This window comes from Pecten maximus, chromosome 11, assembly GCF_902652985.1.
Source record: "Pecten maximus chromosome 11, xPecMax1.1, whole genome shotgun sequence".
NCBI lineage: Eukaryota > Metazoa > Mollusca > Bivalvia > Pectinida > Pectinidae > Pecten > Pecten maximus.
In genome coordinates this window covers 34,902,671-34,926,161 of record NC_047025.1, presented here as the reverse complement: position 1 = coordinate 34,926,161, position 23,491 = coordinate 34,902,671, and the positions used below count along the sequence as shown (strand labels likewise).

Here is a 23,491-nt window from a genome sequence, read left to right as displayed (position 1 = left end):
ATGCAGCATTCTAACTTCTACTTGGTTTTAAATGTATTGTCAATTAGTCCAATGTTCAAGAAATATCCTGCTTCGGAAAGTATTTCGGATTAACGAGGGTCCCAGTACATGAGCTAAACTAAGTAACTATGGTTTAACATAAATTAGACTGATTCAGATTCTAATAGTTTTAGATGAATTGGGACGATTATGTATCCAACATAATTAACGCTTTCTATTGATTTAAATGAAGGTTCCAGTTATTTTGACAATAACTTTGTACGAAAGACCCGTGTTTAATAATAGTTCTCCAATACAACACTTAGATCTTCATAAAAAAAAACGGCTCAGGTTAAATAGAGTTTAAATGTTGCTGAATGCCGATTTCAGTGTGTTTTGTGAAATCTGATACCGTATATAGTGTAATGTGAATAGCGATACTAGAAGAACAGGCACAAACACGGCTCCAAGTGATTCTCACAAGGATGCTAATCCAGTCACCAAAAACCTATTATTGCTTAGCATTTTCGTAATACAAATATTTCGAATTTTATTACATGTTTGTTCAATTGTTCAAGATACAAAGATAGAGGTTTTTGAACAGTTTGATTTTTATTCTGTTGTAAATTAGTTTTAACCAGACGCAACATAGCCGCGCCCGCTATGACACATGTCTATAACCTTGTACTTCAATCAGATACTTTACATAGGTTCAGAGTCATTGTATAGGAAAGGTTGGATGTTTACAGAACTGCTTTGTTCACATCACAGACATCAAACTTTCACCTCGTATGAACTGTGAACTATTTAAATAGTTCAGCACTAGATATCTTACCTGGCTGGTAGCCTGTGTTTTCCATATTGACTCCCTCCTTCGCCTGTCCACTCTATTCTCCTCTGAATCCTTTATTAATCCGATGAGACTTTCAATTATTTGTACACTTTCCCCTTAAAACACACAGTTTGACTCACAGATACACCAGATTAATGAAGTGATGTTATTAACATCATACCTGTACTACGTATGTGTGTGATATACAAACCGGCTTTCCTACATACATGTAGCTATTGTACATATAGCTGGAGGAGGAACCAAGTGAGCGTAACGAAATACTCGGAGGCGTTCTCCTCACGTATGCTATATATACTGATCCACCAAAAGAAACTACCCCTAGCACAAGTCTCAAACTGTCACACACCTTCCACAGACACGTCCATCTATATGGCCGGTATACAGGGACAGGTATTTATAATGACAAATAACTCAAGGCGTTCCCGTTCAGTATGTCATGATGAGGGGATGGCTTCAATACGAATGCCGTTCCGTTATAAAAACTTGTTGTACAACCTAACAATGCATACACTTATTTTTAAAGAGACGCCGATTTACTATAAATATCACTTCCTAAGACATAAAATAAAACCAAATGTGGTGAAACACATAAGCTGAAGATGTTCATGAAATACGGCATATCGAGGTTAAGCTGATCATATCTAACACTTACAAATATTACAAGAGATATTTACCAAGTCAAACTGTAAGTTATTCGCACGGAGCAATAAACTCATATGTAGCAAAATACTAAATATTCATGTAATTATATAACAAATTATCCACAATCCAAATTATGTAGAAAGTTTATCTATCTTTTAAATTTTTTTGACCATGTCGACCAGAACTTGAAATCTAGGACACTATTTAATTGTTTACGTCAACGACTTACCTCGGTCTATAATGACAACATTTTCAGTGGGGACAGCTTACAGTTAAGCTGTATGATAACAGTGGTGTTCCATTTCTAGACAGCAAGATCCATGCAACTCCTTTCAACAGAGTTCACATCTCCAAGTCAATATTAAGGATTTATTCCCATTGTCTCGACTTCCATCACATATGTCGATGACTGACGGAGAAATCAACAACGCTAGGTTCCGGAAGATGCATGTTGAAAGTCGCCATGGGGAACAATCAGAAGCGATGCTTAAATGCCACAATCCAAAATATCTGGTCATATCGTCCATGTCATTTTGAGCTAGAACTATGGTTTCGTTATTGGCTGACACTGTAAAACAGGAAATGTTTGTTTGCGCTTGCTTTCGTGGTTCAGAGCTTTCAAATTGTTTGGAGGGTACAAGATTTCATGGTTAGGCCATTGAACAGTACATAGCAACTACAAATTTATACACAAGAAATGTTTTTACATAAGAAATGTTTTTACACAACAAATGTTTATACACAACAAATGTTTTTACACAACAAATGTTTATATACAACAAATGTTTTTACACAACAAATGTTTATACACAACAAAGGTTGATATAAAACAATGGTTTAAACACAAGGAAAATTCATACACAAGAAATGTTTATACACAAGGAATGTTGATACACAACGAAGGTTTATACATAACGACGGTTTATACATAACGACGGTTTATACACAACGACGGTTTATACATAACAAAGGTTTATACATAACAAAGGTTTATACACAACGACGGTTTATACACAACGACGATTTATACACAACGACGGTTTATACACAACGACGATTTATACATACATGTAACGACGGTTTATACACAACGACGGTTTATACATAACGACGGTTTATACATAACGAATGTTTATACATAACGACGGTTTATACACAACGAAGGTTTATACATAACGAAGGTTTATACACAGCGAAGGTTTATACACAACGAAGGTTTATACATAACGACGGTTTATACATAACGAATGTTTATACACAGCAAAGATTTATACACAGCGAAGGCTTATACATAACAAATGTTTATACATAACGGCGGTTTATACATAACGACGGTTTATACATACATGCAACGAAGGTTTATACACAGCGAAGGTTTACACATAACGAAGGTTTATACACAGCGAATGTTTATACATAACGACGGTTTATACATAACGACGGTTTATACATAACGACGGTTTATACATACATGTAACGACGGTTTATACACAGCGAAGGTTTATACATACATGTAACGACGGTTTATACATAACGAAGGTTTATACATAACGACGGTTTATACATACATGCAACGAAGGTTTATACACAGCGAAGGTTTATACATAACGACGGTTTATACATACATGTAACGACGGTTTATACATAACGAAGGTTTATACATAACGACGGTTTATACACAGGAATTTACAAACGAAGGTTTATACACAGCGAAGGTTTAACAAACGAAGGTTTATACCAACGACGGTTAATACACAACGAAGGTTTATACATAACGACGGTTTATACAAGCAGAAGGTTTATACACAACGAAGGTTTATACATAACGAAGGTTTATACATAACGAAGGTTTATACATAACGACGGTTTATACATAACGACGGTTTATACATAACGACGGTTTATACACAGCGAAGGTTTATACATAACGAAGGTTTATACATAACGAAGGTTTATACACAGCGAAGGTTTATACATAACGAAGGTTTATACATAACGACGGTTTATACACAGCGAAGGTTTTATACACAGCGAAGGTTTATACATAACGACGGTTTATACACAGCGACGGTTTATACATAACGAAGGTTTATACACAGCGAAGGTTTATACATAACGACGGTTTATACACAGCGAAGGTTTATACACAGCGAAGGTTAATACATAACGGCGGTTTATACACAGCGAAGGTTAATACATAACGACGGTTTATACATAACGACGGTTTATACATAACGACGGTTTATACACAGCGAAGGTTTATACATAACGACGGTTTATACACAGCGAAGGTTTATACACAGCGAAGGTTTATACATAACGACGGTTTATACACAGCGAAGGTTTATACATAACGACGGTTTATACACAGCGAAGGTTTATACATAACGAAGGTTTATACATAACGAAGGTTTATACATAACGAAGGTTTATACATAACGACGGTTTATACATAACGACGGTTTATACATAACGACGGTTTATACACAGCGAAGGTTTATACATAACGAAGGTTTATACATAACGAAGGTTTATACACAGCGAAGGTTTATACATAACGAAGGTTTATACATAACGACGGTTTATACACAGCGAAGGTTTATACACAGCGAAGGTTTATACATAACGACGGTTTATACACAGCGAAGGTTTATACATAACGACGGTTTATACACAGCGAAGGTTTATACATAACGACGGTTTATACACAGCGAAGGTTTATACATAACGAAGGTTTATACATAACGAAGGTTTATACATAACGAAGGTTTATACATAACGACGGTTTATACATAACGACGGTTTATACATAACGACGGTTGATACACAGCGAAGGTTTATACATAACGACGGTTTATACACAGCGAAGGTTTATACATAACGACGGTTTATACACAGCGAAGGTTTATACATAACGACGGTTTATACACAGCGAAGGTTTATACATAACGAAGGTTTATACATAACGAAGGTTTATACATAACGAAGGTTTATACATAACGACGGTTTATACATAACGACGGTTTATACATAACGACGGTTTATACACAGCGAAGGTTTATACATAACGAAGGTTTATACATAACGAAGGTTTATACACAGCGAAGGTTTATACATAACGATGGTTTATACATAACGACGGTTTATACACAGCGAAGGTTTATACACAGCGAAGGTTTATACATAACGACGGTTTATACACAGCGAAGGTTTATACATAACGACGGTTTATACACAGCGAAGGTTTATACATAACGACGGTTTATACACAGCGAAGGTTTATACATAACGACGGTTTATACACAGCGAAGGTTTATACACAGCGAAGGTTTATACATAACGACGGTTTATACACAGCGAAGGTTTATACATAACGAAGGTTTATACACAGCGAAGGTTTATACACAGCGAAGGTTTATACATAACAAAGGTTTATACACAGCGAAGGTTTATACATAACGACGGTTTATACATAACGACGGTTTATACATAACGAAGGTTTATACACAGCGAAGGTTTATACACAGCGAAGGTTTATACATAACGACGGTTTATACACAGCGAAGGTTTATACATAACGACGGTTTATACACAGCGAAGGTTTATACATAACGACGGTTTATACATAACGACGGTTTATACACAGCGAAGGTTTATACATAACGACGGTTTATACACAACGACGGTTTATACATAACGAAGGTTTATACACAACGAAGGTTATAACATAACGAGGTTTATACACGCGAAGGTTTATACCAGACGAAGGTTTATACATAACGACGGTTTATCACAGCGAAGGTTTATACATAACGACTGTTTATTACACAGCGAAGGGTTTATACATAACGACGGTTTATACACACGAAGGTTTATACACAGCGAAGGTTTATACATAACGAAGGTTTATACATAACGACGGTTTATACACAACGAAGGTTTATACACAGCGAAGGTTTATACATAACGACGGTTTATACACAGCGAAGGTTTATACATAACGACGGTTTATACACAGCGAAGGTTTATACATAACGACGGTTTTATACATAACGCAAGGTTTATACATAGCGAACGGTTTATACCTAACGACGGTTTATACACAGCGAAGGTTTATACACAGCGAAGGTTTATACATAACGAAGGTTTATACACAGCGAAGGTTTATACATAACGAAGGTTTATACATAACGACGGTTTATACATAACGACGGTTTATACACAGCGAAGGTTTATACATAACGACGGTTTATACACAGCGAAGGTTTATACACAGCGAAGGTTTATACATAACGAAGGTTTATACACAGCGAAGGTTTATACATAACGAAGGTTTATACACAACGAAGGTTTATATATAACGACGGTTTATACATAACGACGGTTTATACATAACGACGGTTTATACATAACGACGGTTTATACACAGCGAAGGTTTATACATAACGAAGGTTTATACACAGCGAAGGTTTATACATAACGACGGTTTATACATAAAGAAGGTTTATGCATAACGACGGTTTATACATAACGACGGTTTATACATAACGAAGGTTTATACACAGCGAAGGTTTATACATAACGAAGGTTTATACACAGCGAAGGTTTATACATAACGACGGTTTATACATAACGAAGGTTTATACACAGCGAAGGTTTATACATAACGACGGTTTATACATAAAGAAGGTTTATGCATAACGACGGTTTATACATAACGACGGTTTATACATAACGAAGGTTTATACACAGCGAAGGTTTATACATAACAAAGGTTTATACACAGCGAAGGTTTATACATAACGACGGTTTATACATAACGACGGTTTATACATAACGACGGTTTATACATAACGACGGTTTATACAACAGAAAAGATTTTTTTATATGATACAGTATATGGATGATCATTGTTGTTTCTTAGTTTTATAGTATCCACTTGACCAATTACTGCCAATACAATTCTATTGTTTACCTGATATACTTACAATGTATAATAACTATAAAAGCATATCCTATTAAGTGGAGAATACCCTATGAATATGACAGGTATGGTTTAATGAATTATTTATCATATATATGCATATTTTGAATATAGTCCAGATCGACATTTCTCCAAGATTGTTAGTTACTGATTTATCGCCTCCACGACTCGCCTATCGCTGGGATTTGGTTGTTATATAGATACATATCGTCCATATCCTATACCCTGAAAGCACATGAGCGCATCAATACCTTTTAAAATATCACGCTGTTGTATGAGTCATTTTGCTTGTTCTGTGTTGAAAGTCCTCTCAATACCAAGGCCGTCATGTCGATTGGTGTCTAGGAGGTCGCTAATAGCGATTGGTGTCTAGGAGGTCGCTAATAGCGATTGGTGTCTAGGAGGTCGCTAATAGCGATTGGTGTCTAGGAGGTCGCTAATAGCGATTGGTGTATAGGAGGTCGCTAATAGCGATTGGTTTATAAGAGGTCGCAAATAGCGATTGGTGTCTAGGAGGTCGCTAATGGCGATTGGTTTATAAGAGGTCGCAAATAACGATTGGTGTCTAGGAGGTCGCTAATGGCGATTGGTGTCTAGGAGGTAGCTAATAGCGATTGGTGTCTAGGAGGTCGCTAATGGATGTTAATGTCTGTTAGGTCGCTAATGACTGTTGATGTCTGTGAGGTCGCTAATGACTGTTGATGTCTGTTAGGTCGCTAATGACTGTTGATGTCTGTAAGGTTGTTAATGACTGTTGATGTCTATGAGGTCGCTAATGACTGTTGATGTATGTGAGGTTGCTAATGACTTGATGTCTGTGATGTCGCTAATGACTGTTGATGTCAATGAGGTCGGTAATGACTGTTGATCTTTATGAGGTCGCCAATGACTGTTGATGTCTGATGTCGCTAATGACTGTTGATGTCTGTGAGGTCGCTAATGACTGTTGATGTCAATGAGGTCGCTAATGACTGTTGATGTTTATGAGGTCGCTAATGACTGTTGATGTCTGATGTCGCTAATGACTGTTGATGTCTGTGAGGTCGGTAATGACTGTTGATCTTTATGAGGTCGCCAATGACTGTTGATGTCTGATGTCGCTAATGACTGTTGATGTCTGTGAGGTCGCTAATGACTGTTGATGTCAATGAGGTCGCTAATGACTGTTGATGTTTATGAGGTCGCCAATGACTGTTGATGTCTGATGTCGCTAATGACTGTTGATGTATGTGAGGTCGCTAATGACTGTTGATGTCTGTGAGGTCGCTAATGACTGTTGATGTCTGTGAGATTGTTAATGACTGTTGATGTCTCTGACATCGCTAATGACTGTTGATGTCAATGAGGTCGCTAATGACTGTTGATGTCCATGAGGTCGCTAATGTCTGTTGATGTCTGTGATGTCGCTAATGACTGTTGTTGTCTATGACGTCGCCAATGACTGTTGATGTCTGTTAGGTCGCTAATGACTGTTGATGTCCATGAGGTCGCTAATGACTGTTGATGTCTGTGAGGTCGCTAATGACTGTTGATGTCTGAGGTCGCTAATGACTGTTGATGTCTGTGAGGTCGCTAATGACTGTTGATGTCTGTGAGATTGTTAATGACTGTTGATGTCTCTGACATCGCTAATGACTGTTGATGTCAATGAGGTCGCTAATGACTGTTGATGTCCATGAGGTCGCTAATGTCTGTTGATGTCTGTGATGTCGGTAATGACTGTTGTTGTCTATGACGTCGCCAATGACTGTTGATGTCTGTTAGGTCGCTAATGACTGTTGATGTCCATGAGGTCGCTAATGACTGTTGATGTCTGTGAGGTCGCTAATGACTATTGATGTCTGTAAGGTTGTTAATGACTGTTGATGTATGTGAGGTCGCTAATGACTGTTAATGTCTGTGAGGTCGTTAATGACTGTTGATGTCTGTAAGGTCGCTAATGACTGTTGATGTCTGTGAGGTCGCTAATGACTGTTGATGTATGTGAGGTCGCTAATGACTGTTGATGTCTGTGAGGTCGTTAATGACTGTTGATGTCTGTGATGTCGCTAATGACTGTTGATGTCTGTGAGGTCGCTAATGACTGTTGATGTCTGTGAGGTCGTTAATGACTGTTGATGTCTGTGAGGTCGCTAATGACTGTTGATGTCTGTGAGGTCGCTAATGACTGTTGATGTCTGTGAGGTCGTTAATGACTGTTGATGTCTGTGATGTCGCTAATGACTGTTGATGTCTGTGAGGTCGCTAATGACTGTTGATGTCTGTGAGGTCGCTAATGACTGTTGATGTCTGTGAGATTGTTAATGACTGTTGATGTCTGTGAGGTTGCTAATGACTGTTGATGTCTGTGAGGTTGCTAATGATTGTTGATGTTGATGAGGGCGCTAATGACTGTTGATGTCTATGAGGTCGCTAATGACTGTTGATGTCTGTGAGGTCGCTAATGACTGTTGATGCCTGCGAGGTCGCTAATGTCTGTTGATGTCTGTGAGGTTGTACCCGTACTGTCGTATTCGTGTCCCGTTAATATGTGTATATGTTTGTGGATTGGTAATAAAATGCTACATATCAAGTTTATAGGTTTATATGTCCGTATATTTGTAATAAAATGTTACATACCAAGTTAATAGGTTGATGTAATTAATCTTGTTTCGCAATAAAAAAATGAACTTAGTCAGCTTATAAATTTTGTACGTCTACGGCTTTGTAATGTTACATATGAAGTTTTAAACGTTATCATTCATTTGCAGTGTTATGGTGGTCGGTAAGGAGCATGTTGAAGTTCAGTAATACTCAGTATGATTGTTTTTTTTACACTGATCGCCACGTGTCATATCAAAGAAAAAGTCACTCAAACACCGGGTCTAAACTTAACATTATGTCATTTACTATTGTTTTGAATGCCAATATTTTTATAAAAAACATTATCCGTATTTTGTGTTTCACACAAGGCCTGTTGGATTGCTTTTTTTTTTTTTTTTTTTTTATTAATCAAATCATGTTTTTATTTCCTTTGATTTAACAGTATTCGCAATAATACATACAAGCTGTTACAAATCCATTTCTTCTGAACTAGTTTTACATTAAATATTCCATAATTACATTACAATCATAGTAAATATTATATATCTAACATGGTATCATATAAGCAATATTAAGACCAAGCTATTACAGTCATAGAACATTTTACCAAAATAACATATCCAATATACTTATTTTAAACCATAAGTTGTACAATATTATAAAATTGGTTATTTAACAGAACGCTTAAATATAGACTCTAACTGATAAAAGAGGGCAAAATATCACCGAAAACGTAAACAACCCTGGTGTTTACTATCATTTGTATATTCAGTCTCAGTTTCCCCGTGTCGGAGTTATACTTTTAATATGGTGATCTAGACTGCTATAAAAGCAATTTTGTAAGCATCAAATATTGTCAAAATTTGTTTCGTGATAAATTATGTACATATATTTTTTCGTACAAACTAAGCTAGCTACATATTATTGGTTTCCGCGTGTCTGAGCCATACTTTATGGTCGTCTATAGACCGATACTAGCTAGATTAGTAATATTTCAAACTTTTTGTTTGAATACCTTTAAATATGTAGTATTTCTATATCAAACATATTGCAGTATAAATGCATAATTTTATGTATAGTTCCAGTATGAAAATGGTGTTCGCTATGTTATTGGCAAGCATTATATTTCCAGTTTTAGATTCATATTATGATAATTGATAATAATTACTCTTTGTAATCACATTTATGTACGTGTATCGTTGTCATATTTCCGATACAGATGTGATAATCTTGCATTATTTTAGCTATAAACAGTGTTCTCTTAATAAATTAAATGTATCTATCCATATAATTTCAATAAGTTCGGATGAAATTCAGACTTTGTTGACACATTTTTTATAGGTTGCATATATTATTGTTTAAATGTATATTTGTAAACGCTATATTATCATTATTTTTTTTTTTTTTTTTTTTTTTAGGGTACAAAATACTTTTATTTCCCAGACATTTATGCATGAAGACCACTGCCAATGTTGGGACCCTGGGATCAGTGTCCGAACAAATAGGTCCTCATGTAAGAGGGCTCTCATTCAACATACAATATAGTACAATGTACCAATCATTCATTCATCCATTCATTCATTATTCATCCATTCATTTTTCATCCATTCATTCATTTATTTTGAAATTATTTATTCATTCTGTAATTCACGTAATTCATTCAGTCATTCATTCATTATATATATCATACTCATCCTATACTGCATTCATCACTCATTCATTCTATACCTCCTTCATTTATCCACTCAGTTATATCTATTACATAAACAAATTTCATATTAAAAATATAATATAAATAAATGAAAATCTGTGGCAAAGTACAACTGGTTCGGATTGGTTCCCCCCTGGCATTGGCCCTCAGTCGCTTGAGTATGAGGTTAAAACTTAAAAGTCACTTTTGTAACCTGTTAGTATATTCATTAAGTGGATATGTATAAAATATGATTTACTTGAAAGTATGCCCACACAGAAGTATTAATGCCACTAAACTAATGGCAAATATGATTTGTTTTTTTATTTGAGAATAAACAGGTACAAAGTGTTTAAAATCGTAAAGGGAGAGTACTCTTACATGATTTACAATTTAATTATTTAATATTTCAGCAAATGATCCCCACTTTTCCTGAAATGCCTGATTTCTGTTTTGTTTTGCTGCAATATATTTCTCTAATTTGATGACTTGAATAAAATAAAATTTGCATATCTGAAATGATGGATGGGTGTTTTTCCACTTACTTGCATAAATATGGTATCTTAGTAATAACAAAAAGTGATTCAACCTTTGCTTAAATCTTATATTTCCAAATATAACATCAGTTATACTTAAGGTTAAGTTATTTTCAACATCATCATTCTCACAATACCATACAATAAATTCTTGCAATAATTCATTTGAGAAGTAACAGCTATATAGGATGTGTTCCAGTGATTCTTCTTCTCTACTACAAAAATAGCACAAATTATCATTTTCAATGTTTATTTTAAAAAGAAAGGATTTTGTTGCTAATATTCTATGATGAATCTTAAATTGAGAAGCTTGTAGTTTAGTTTCTCGTGTGTAATTAAATACAGATGAATATGTGTCAAAGTCAAAATTATCCCTTAAATCTAATTTCATTTTCCACTTTTCTTGACTTTTAATAGGTTTTTTAAAAACTGACTTCACAAGTTTTTCATATAGGAATTTCAAGTTATCAGTGAATTTTATTTGATGAATTATACTATTAGTTTCACAAACCTCTATATTTTCCCCCTGTGCAATTCTTATTCTATATTCCGCTTTCCATTCTCCATTGATTTTATTAACTAGTGCATAAAACTGTAAAAATCCTAATCCCTGGATATGATGTACCTCTGGCCATTTTTTTACTATCCCATTTTGAAAAAGATCTATAACTTTATTAAGCCCAAATTGTTTCCATCTAATACCTTGATTAATTTCATTGAAAGGAAGAAAGTTGATCAAATCTTCATTTAGATATTCCTCTAAGGTTTGTGGTTTATTTTGAACATCTACTAGTGCAAAAATAACATCTTTCCAAAACTTATTTTTTATCTGTTTTCCTACTTTTTTTAGTATATCTGAATTCAATTGAACTGTGATATTTGGATCTATAGGCAAAATGTAAGATACTAGTGATTTCCAGGGTGCCTCTCCAATGTCAAGTAGTCTTTTCAACCATTTTAATTTCAAATATTTGATAAAAGAAGTTATATGAATCATTTTAAGCCCTCCATCCTCTAATAGACCAATCAATGTGTCTCTTTTAATTTTTTCAACTTTGTAATTCCAAATGAATTGATATAGTATGCTGTTGATCTTTTTAATAATATTTGGTGAAGGGTTTGGAATAGAACTGAATAAATGAATATATGTAGGAATAATGATAGATTTAATCACTGTTACTCTACCAATTAATGAGAGATCTCTTTTAGCCCAAAATCTAAGTTTTCGTTCTGTGTCTTTTAATCTATTATTATAATTGAGTCTTTCCATATCTTCCAAGTTCAAAGAGAAGATGATTCCTAGTAATTTAAAGTTCTGTGTAGACCATGATAAGTTTAAATCCTCACAAATTCTTTCTCCTGAAAACTTTTTGCTGCCTAGCCAGTATACATTAGACTTCGTAGTATTTATTTTCAGACCTGATGTGGTAGAGAAAAGTTTTAATGTTTCAACTGTGGCATATAAAGATTGACTAGATCCATCTAACAGCATATAGGCATCATCTGCATATTGACCTAAAAGGAAGGTTTTTCCTAAGATTTTAAGTGGATTTACATCTGGATTGGCTTTTAGAGCTAATGATAGAATTTCCACACCTATGATAAAAATGTAGGGAGATAATGGGTCACCTTGACGACAACCACGGTGAAGACTGAAAAAATCTGACATATGTCCATTATTAATAATACAACTTTTTGAATTTTTATATAAAGTTTGAAACCATCTTCTTATTGATTCTCCAAAATTAAAACTTTCTAACGATTTATCTATGAAATCCCACTCTATGGAGTCAAAAGCTTTCTCAAAATCAATCATGTATAATAATCCTGGTATGTTTTGTTCTTCTAAAAGTTGCATAATATCATAAAGTTGTCGTGTGTTTTCCCCTATAAACCTACCCTTGATAAACCCTGTTTGTGTATTACTAATTATGTGAGGTAATAATGGCTTTATTCTATTAGCAATGGCTGCTGCTGCTATTTTGTAATCTACATTTAATAGGGATATTGGTCTCCAATTTTTTATATATCTTCTATCCCTTCCCTCTTTTGGCAAACATGTAATAATACCTTGACATTGAAAATCTGAAAGTTTACCATATTCATATGCATAATTAACTGATCTACAAAGAAGAGTTCCTAAATCTTTCCAAAAGAATTTATAGAATTCTGCCCCAAAACCATCAGACCCTGGACTTTTCCCATTTTTCATATTTTTTAAAGCTAAGAATAGTTCACCTACTTTCAAAAAACCCTCACAACTCGCTTTTTGTTCTGCACTTAGCTTTACCATATGATTAAAAAACTCTGAGCTGTCCGTGTCCTGCAGCTCCCTATCACTAGACTTATACAATTTGTTAAAAAAATTTGCTTCTTCCTTTAAAATTTCATCCATATCCTCAAGCACATTACCGGAATCTGTTACTAATTCACAAATTGTTTTATTTACATAGTTTCTTTTTTCTAAGTTACAGAAATAATTTGAATTTCTTTCACCATCCTCATACCAAGTGGCTTTGGATCTAAACATAACTCCGTTTATTTTTTCTTTTCGTATGTTTTCTAGAAGTATTTTCTTATTTTCTATTTCAGCTAAATTTTGTCTAGAAGGGTTTTCATTAACTAATAATTCTAACTTTGCAATATCTGTTTCTAAAATGTTCTCCTGTTTAATTATATTTCGTGCTTTATTTCCAGAGTAAGAAATAGTCAGAGTACGTATTTTCATTTTCAAAATTTCAAAAAGTAGTTGATAATTTACACGAAAAGTTGCATTCTCCAGATCCTGCAAGTCACCACTAGTAATGTATTCTCCTAAAGTTTCACTAATACAATTTTTAACTAACCTAACATACTCTATATCACCCAACAATTTAGTGTTATGTTTCCAATAGCCCCTTCCTCTCTGTGTATTGTCCAAGTTTATTTCTAAGGAAATACAAGAATGGTCTGTTCTATATCCTGGAAGAATAAGTGCAGCTTTAGTCTTAGTGAATAAGTCATTTGTTATCAAGAAATAATCTAACCTGCTTTGCTTGAAAGGTGTTTTTTGTCGCCAAGTAAAAGTTTTTTGCTCTGGGTTGAAATTTCGCCATGGGTCTACAAGATCAAAATTTTCAATAATATGTTTTATAACTTCTTGACACTTCGGATTATTATTTCTGATTATATTATAAGTGTCAATATTCTTATCTTGAACTGTATTCCAGTCTCCACATATAATCATAGGTAAACCTTCCCAACCCCCTAAAGTTGCGTTTATATTTTCAAAGAATTCAGGTGTATCAAGATTTGGCCCATATATGCAAGTCAGTATTAGTCTACTCTTGTTAATGGTCATATCTAGAATAATGAACCGGCCAGCTGTATCTAATCTACTTCCGTGAATAGTGTACTCAAAAGTGTTTTTAAATAAAATGGCAACTCCTGCAGACCGTGAATTTAAATTATTAAATACACAACGATATCCCCATTCTCTTTCCCAATATTTTTCTACGTTACTGGTACAATGTGTTTCTTGAAGACAAACAATATCTGCCTGTTTCTGTTTAAACCACTGAAACACATCCCGTCTCTTGTGCTTGTCAGAGTACAGTCCCCTTACATTCATGGAGAGAATTTTGATATTACCCATACTCGAAGTTAATACTATCAGTGTAGTCGTGCCAGAGAGAACCATCCAAACCACTCACAATACAGTCACATCCTATATTTTCATGTTTCACAACAGCAAACATAGTTAAAATCGATATTCAGGTAACAGGCCTACCCTGCTTACAGTCTTAAGTGATACCGGAAACAGGAAGTAGATTAAAAATCCAGAAGCCTATATGAACATTAGTTCCGGATTGTGAAAAAAAAAAAAAAATATGTATATATATTTTTTAGAAAAAAAAAAAAAAAAAAAATTGCTTTGACCGTACACCGAAATGGTCCACTGCGAGGTGTTTCTATACTCAATGTGTATGTGGGATTCCCGTAGATACAATGAGAAATAGATATGTGTAATATGATCTTTGTTTAGAACTTTTTCATCTTCCTTGTTACACATACCGTTGACAATGTACCACGTTGATAGCATCTGCAGTTTAAACAAAGTAACCTACCCAAATCTAACAATTGAATCAACCATAAACTATTAATATTTTGCAATTGAGGACCCGTATTCCTTTATTGATATATATTCAACTTTAAGATACTTGGTTATGTTACTTACCAAAAATAGCGCCATTATACAAATCAGGTATTGATATAACAAGGTAAAGTGCAGTCGTGCGTACAATCAGGAAGTTCGAAGAAGAAAAGATCTAGTGCTCAAGAAAAAATAGACTGTTTGTATAATAAATGATTCACACAAGTTACGTAAATGTCATTTGTGAATATACTTTACTGATATCCAATCTTGGCACAGTTATAGCTTCATACATTCGTTAGAATTTAAAGGTAATCTTACATGAAAAGGTTCAACAAGAAAGAGAGATATATTTCAGGGCAAATCTAAAGTGTTAATTGTTAATCTCTGAACGTTACAACATTAGTGATTTGATAGGTTTATTTTTAGACATTACCATCACGAGTGCATCCAGATATGAACGGTTTGATAAGTATGATGAACCGCTTTTATTCCCAATCAGTATGAGTTATTATTAAACAACTGCCTACTTCCCTGTTAAGAATTCCCACCGGATTGTATGTCATAGCTGTATTGATGTTTATATAAGACGCGAGAATAGACATATCCATGCGTATTATACACATTACTACATGAACCGGTATTTGGTACGTAAAATAACATTTCAACAAACAATGTGCGATCTAGAACTAAGACATTCACAAGCTACTGACTCCCGCCCCCTCCTCCCCCCCCCAACAAAAATCCAATAAGAGCTAGCATCATTAATTAACAAATAACCACGATAAAACAGGTTTAAATGGATTAGAGCCATATGTCTTTATCAAAAAAAACATAAAACGCGTTATCAGGTTCTTGTTTGGATCGCAAAAGTATTTTTGTGTGTTTTTGTTGTTTTTCTTTTCTCATAGAATTTAGATTGTTTTAAAATGTGCTTGAAATCGCACGGACATGTTAAGGAGTATCCAAAACAAATACTAAACCTGCAATTCATTGGATAATGAACTTCCTTTTTTTCGTTTTACTATTTTTCATTTAATTCTACACTCAGTGATTATGATCTTTTTAACAAGTTTTAATCTGATAATACACATGTTATACCCCAGACCTTCCTATCAATTAAACAGTCATTATAACTTATGGTTCTGCATGTCAATCCAATCGTGTTGATACCTTGTCATTTTTTTTTACTTAGTTACGTTTTTAACGAATATACAGTCATTAGATTATTATGCAATTACAAATCTGTAAACAATGTTTAATTGAATTGCATTTCATTTTACTGTCAAATCCTGATCATGAGATCTGATATTCTGTCTGCTTCTGTCAAAGACTCTTTGAAAAACTCTCTTTCATAAGAACTCTCAATCTTACAGAGACCCTTTCTCTAATAACTCTCCTTTGTCTCCCAGTGTGTGAATAAATCTTTTATACTTATTTAATTCATGGACATGGATGTTCCTAGTATGCGTCCATTATGTATCATATTAAATCGTGTTAGGCGTGGTTTCAGAAAAGTTTCAAAACGCGAATGAGTTGATGCTATAATGTGATCAATTGCTGTTTTCATTAATATACTATTGATAATTTTATAATTTATATCATAATCTATACAAATTTTATAGACATAAATTTTACAAGTCAAGTAACAGGCTTACATAAATTTTCTCTGAAGGTGACTAAAGAAATGGGTTGTGTATTTAAAGGGAGATGACTCTTTTTTTACCGTAACGTCATTGAAAAACATTTCCATTTCATAACACTCACAAAAAAAGTTTGTAAAAACAAACGCATTTTTGTAAACTGCATGGCACTTTGATTTAATTTTCTCTAACTTAGCGGGCTAATTTAGCAGCGCCCCCTGTACATGCCATTTATGGTATCATAACATCCGGGTCATAAGTTAAAGGTCATCTCTCATTGGTCAACACCACAAGGCATCCTGCCACCAGAAGAAGAAAAAATCGTCGATCGCCATCTTTGTTTTGCCACTCAAATTATTTCACATTTGATTTTGACATTCTTTGCTTACCCTCCCATCCCTCCCTATCTTGATGTAGAATATCATATGCTTATTATGTAACAAGTTTCTTTGTACATGTCTCATCGTGCATGTTATATATATATATAGCTTAGAAACACAAATGACGAAGGAAGACAACTTTTTGACTCGTGCCATAACTGGGCCTCGAACTCGAAATATCCGCAGCCTATACCGCTGCGCCACATCGGCGTTCTTAGAAAAAGAACGTTTCAATGGCACAGTGATGGTCGGCCCGATATCCTTTAACCATCACTGTGCCATTGAAATGTTTTTCTAAGAACGCCGATGTGGCGCAGCGGTATAGGCTGCGGATATTTCTGGCTAGATGATTGGGTGCCGTAGATCGTGAGTTCGAGGCCCAGTCAGGGCACGAGTCAAAAGGTTGTCTTCCTTCGTCATTTGTGTTTCTAAGCTATATGTGACGAAGCCGTGACGTCACTTGGCGCGATAATGGAGGCTTCGTTGTACAAATGTCTATTCGCTGTCGCTGTCGTACAGAACCATTGTACGGCGCCTTTTCACTGCTTTGTGTTTATCCTCGTCCTCGCGGGAGTTTATGGAGATGTGAAATGTTCCACCGTGAATATTCCCACTGAACATTGTGTTCAGACTGCCGTGAAAAGCGACTTTGGATGCCGATTTGTTGGCAGTGTTGTTTGTTTTGACATTACACGTGTTTGTCGACGACAGTGTCAGCATGTTATTCTGAGTAACCGTTGAAGGCAAGTTGCAACAAACTACATTGCCGTTTTTCATGAGGATTTTATTAAATAATGTTATTATTTGTTTATTTGAAAAGAATCTAGACTAGATATGTCTCATCGGACAACGCAACCGCAATTTTCTATCGGAGTTGAAATATGTTACTAGACTAGGGGTCATAAAATAGATGTTTGCCAGGCCTTATTTAACATCTTTATCTATTTATTAGAACAATGTATCATGTACACTATGTGTTGGTGATCCGAAGATAAAGATTTGAATCCTGTCGTAGTTGTACCGAGAGAAATTTATATATATATATTTGTGTAATGGTGGATAATTCTTTATTCCGCTCACCTTTGCCTATTTGCCTTTGTAAAAAAATTGTTCCATCTCAGAAAAATATTATTTCATCATACATCAAAAGGAAAAAAAAACCAAACGAAAATGATAATTTTGAATTAAAATTTTTGAATAAACGCGGCCACTTCAATGAAGAAGTGAGCCGGGTCAGCACCATCTTCGCAAGCCAAGGCTTCTGATTACGTTACACTCCACGAACGTGGAGTGTAACGTAATCAGAAGTCTTGGCTAGCGAAGATGGGTCAGCACATGATATTAAAAACTTTTCTTTATTATAATTGTGCAGTGAAGACAAAAATAGATATACCTAAATTATGTCACAACGTAACTAATAGCTATTGACCAATACTAGCTATCGACCAGCTATTGACCATCTATTGACTAGCTATTGATCAGCTAGTTTATATATAATTCAATAAAATGATGTGATTTGAAGCAGAATGAAGACAACCATGATACTATAACTCGTGGTTTTACCGTCTGTCGTCCGACTGTGTTCTTGATCGGTTGTTTATTACTACTATTTGAAAGAAAAAGCACGGTTAAATAAATTTATCTATGTTCCCGTCACCAGTTATGCCTATTGTTTAATCCACCGTAACTATTGGCTTATATATTGTATATATGTTGCTGAAATAAATGTTTCTATGTATATACTTATGAAGGCTTCAATTTAATTAAACAATTGAACCATTTAACTCGTTTGACCTGTCAACACGGTTCTGGCAATCGCCGATTTCATATAAATATTTACATTTTAACGACTTATCAAAATGCTTCTTTTCAAATCGGACTCTCCTTTTCAGTGAATAGAAATGGCATATCGAGAATACAGCGGCTATGTATTGGCATGCTATGTGTTCTGTGGTTTCGTCAAACAAACCAAAGGACGCATAAAACAATGCTTGTGATTGGTCAGATTTCCTGGAGACATTCTCAATGGATCCAATATCTGGTTGGGTCAAAATAATGCTTACTCAGAAAGGTAAAATATTTGTAGAGATCCTTTTATTAAGTTAGGAAAACTTGTGCCCTATCCTTATAAGCCTTGTTTGTGACAAACTGTATTAAAATAAACCAAAATATTTGTGATCATAATTATATCTAAGTTATTCCATTTGTTTATACCGCTTTCTAATCCGGATGACTTATATATTGGACAAGATGGACACAAAAAGATCATTAAACTATTGTTCCTTGACCTTACTACAGCGACCTTGTAAGTGGACACGGAATTACATAGGACAAACATATCAAAGAAATTCGCACTATTTAGTTTGTCCTCTTCTTTTTGTATTTTAAAGAATGATAAAATAATAACATATATTACTGATACGTACATTATGAGTTAGCTGTATTCTTTCTAGTATAGACTATCATTTATGTACAATAATACTAGAGAAATCCCAATGATTAGTTAGTAAAGGTAATGGTTTTATTTATGACATCGTAAATATTTGTTGTGATAATGTCATATTTATGATGTAAAGAGTCATTTAGAAAAAAAAGATGTCGTTTTGCCATTTTTTTAAATGTCTGCAGATCCTCAACAACAATATGAACAGACATCTCTGCTGATGCAGTCACATGGATTTTCACTTTACTATTACCATTACACATGTTGTTCAATAACTACAGATAACCGACTCACGGACAATTTACAGGTAAGTAGGATACCACGTCACTTTAACTTATATATATATTAGTAGAGTAATTGTTATGCATGGATTTCAACAGATGTCATTTAACTATTCTTTTATAAAACTAGTTATAGTATATCATACCTGAATCATATCATATCATATTTTACATCATACTATATCATATCATATATATTATATCATACTTTATTATGTCATATCATATCATGTAGAGGTGGGCAGTGGATTAATCGTCACTGTCCTCAAAACAGAAGTAACAAAAGAAAATGCACGAAGCCACATTTTAAGCCGCCTCTTATGATCAAAATTCATATGGGATAGCGTAGGTGTTATCCGCACCCTCCAGATGACATCGGAAAAAACATACAGGGAACAAAATAAGCCGACTCTTACAGCGTTATACACATACAGTGTATAGCATTTATTTTCTATAGCATATATACTACACGGTTCATAGATAGTTCTGCGTGAATTGATACAGGCAATAACGTATCCGCTGTAGCATCAACACATCCTTCGCTATCTTAAATCAAAGAATAATCCTAAAAATACATCTTTTAATATGATTTATTTCAACAGTGTCTAACACATATGTATATATTTGATAAACAACAATATATGTATGATGCTGGACCAGGGAAAGATATTGTCTGCTTGGCATCACTGAATGCAGTATATTCGTCTTCTGGTGAAAGAGCGGATGTCGCCTCTGTTCGTCCGGATAGTTTCTTTAATTGCGACAATTGTTTTTTTGCATTATCTTTCCTTTCGTTTGCTATTCTGTTTAACTTTTTCTGTCGTTTTACTCGTTGACACCCATCTCTCGTATATCTCCTTCACAACCCTCTCTCATTTCTTTCCTTGACAGTTCTCCCTCTACTTGACATCTCCCTCTCTCGATTCTCTCCTTGACACCTCTATCTGCTTTCCCTCTATGAAACCCCCTTTCTCATTTCTCTCCTTGACTGCTTTATCTCTCCTTTCCTTGACATCTCTCTCTTTTTTCTATCCTTGATACCTATCTCCCCCGTTTCTCTCCTTGTCACCCCTCTCTCATTTCTCCCTTTGACTGCTCTCTCTCCTTTCCTTGACACCCCCTCTCTCTTTTCTGTCCGTGGTTACCCTTTCTCCCCTCCCATTTCTCTCCTTGTCACCCCTCTTTCATTTCTCTCCTTGACACCTCTATCTGCTTTCCCTCTATGAATCCAACTCTCTCATTTCTCCCCTTGACTGCTCTCTCATTTCCTTAACACCCCCTCTCTATTTTCTATTCTTGATTCCTCTTTCTCCCCTCCCGTTTCTCTCCTTGTTACCCCTCTCTCATTTCTCTTCTTGACACCTCTGTTTGATATTCCTCCTTAAGATGGTAAATGTTTGAGTTTTGTGAAGCTGCGGTATGTTTATCTCCATGTAATTGCACTTTATAGTTCTACCTCTACGTTCTTAATGATGTATTATTTCAAAATTGCAGGCCCGAAATAAGATTTGTAGTGGAGACGTCGAAACAGCTCGTTCAAATTCACGATGTGCACTGGCAGTGAACATCCTTGGAAATGTTGTCGGTACTGAATTTTGGACTTCAGTGTAAGCAAGCAATGGTCTTATCTGAATCACGGAGAAATTGTTTTGAAAACAGTATGTCAAAGCCTATAGATAAATCTAAACGACGAACAAATTTTCCAGAAAATGGACCACATAGAATGAAGAAGTACAAATCTAATTTTAATGAAATTGCGATTCTCAGGTATTAAAAGTGGAAAAAGGAATGCACAATGATTTTTACACTCTCAAAAGGTGACATGACAGAAACATTTATAATTTTAGAATTTGAAGTCAAGTACATGTATTAACACTCTGTACATTAAATACAAACAACGAATCGATTAATATTTTACAACAAAATGACAACTTCACAACTCCAATCATTTGTGGCAGTGTATGCACATTCGAATTATTTTCTCTAACGTATAAAAACAATTACTTTACGATCAGCGCGCTAACTAAAATATCATAGAGCAGTAATCCAGTTTTGTTCGAATAAGTGATCTGTACATGCGCAAGCGCATTTCACGGTCCGCTCCCCAATCGGTATGAGAAAGGACCCGTATGATGTTCTACGGCTTGGAACACTTATCATTTATATACTTTATGTGTGATATGAAAGAATTTCGAATCGAAAATGAGGTCTAGAACTGTTCACTGTTCGACAACAGAGATGTTGGTACCATCAAGTGCATTTGGGACATTGTGTGCTTTTCTTTTTGGCAGTAAGGCATACATACGGTTTTGTATTTGGAGACTTTGTATGTTGTTAGATATGTATCAAATGAAATCCTCCACGAATAACTACCCTTTGGTTGACTGACCATGACATTTGACTATGTTGTTAATTTTGACTGTGCGAAAATTGACGAAACTCTAAAATTTACAGTAGGGCTAATATTCCAAACATGCATGTGCATTCTGAGGTAAGAACTGTTTGCCATTGAAATAACACATCATGTTCACATAGAGGTTCTAATTAGTAATTGGTTAGCCTAGCAAGTGCCTGCCTGTAGCTACCACCACAATACCTATGAATTACTTAAATGTTTTAACAAGTCCATAGACAAGCAAAGCAATTGTATCTCCATACCGTTGTCTGTATGGTATAGTGTTATGAAGATAGATTATATGTTTCAGTACACATAAACATGTGCATAGCCATGTATTTAAATGAAACATGTGTAGCTATATATCCAACAAACAATTGAGCATTCATTATTAGTCATATCAAATGTTGCTTTGACATAATCAAGTACTGTTTGTGGTATTAAATATAACCTCTATATTATCAGTTTGTTTTATAAACTTGGTCAGGAAAACTAACTGTAATTGACATCACTCCGTTAATAGACTGCTGAACACATTTATTTACAACAAAATCATTTATATATTAATTGAAATGTAAATGTTTACTTAAGTTCTAAATATGTATCAATTGTACACTATCTTGAAGTTTTTCTTGCCTTGGACGAAGTCGCATAGATATACTATGATGTGACTGGTACAGCGATGATGGCGATAATGGCGTCCTCCATATATCATTTTATAAGGTTTTGAGTTTAGAGTATCAGTCTAACTTTAATCAAACTAGGTAAATGATTCGTTCACATATTGGACATCTCAACATTCCCTTCATGTACAGAATGTCATTGGGAGATTACGCCCCAGTGACGTCACAAATTAGGGATGCTGGGAATTTGGGCTCATCGTTTTGTGATTTGGCTTGTTGTTCCAAATGAAATGATAACATTAATATTTTCTGTTTCATTTCATTTTA

General features: G+C 34.7%; 1 protein-coding gene across 1 annotated transcript in view; it reads right to left on the bottom strand.

Moving 5' to 3' along the window:
- LOC117337616 (b(0,+)-type amino acid transporter 1-like) overlaps positions 1-1,234 on the bottom strand; it is a 34,567-nt gene extending 33,333 nt beyond the window's left edge. The window contains exon 1 of the mRNA XM_033898680.1: positions 815-1,234. Coding sequence (XP_033754571.1) covers positions 815-839 — 25 coding nt within the window. The 5' untranslated portion in view covers positions 840-1,234. The remainder of the gene's footprint in view (positions 1-814) is intronic.
- Positions 1,235-23,491: the final 22,257 nt, after the last annotated feature.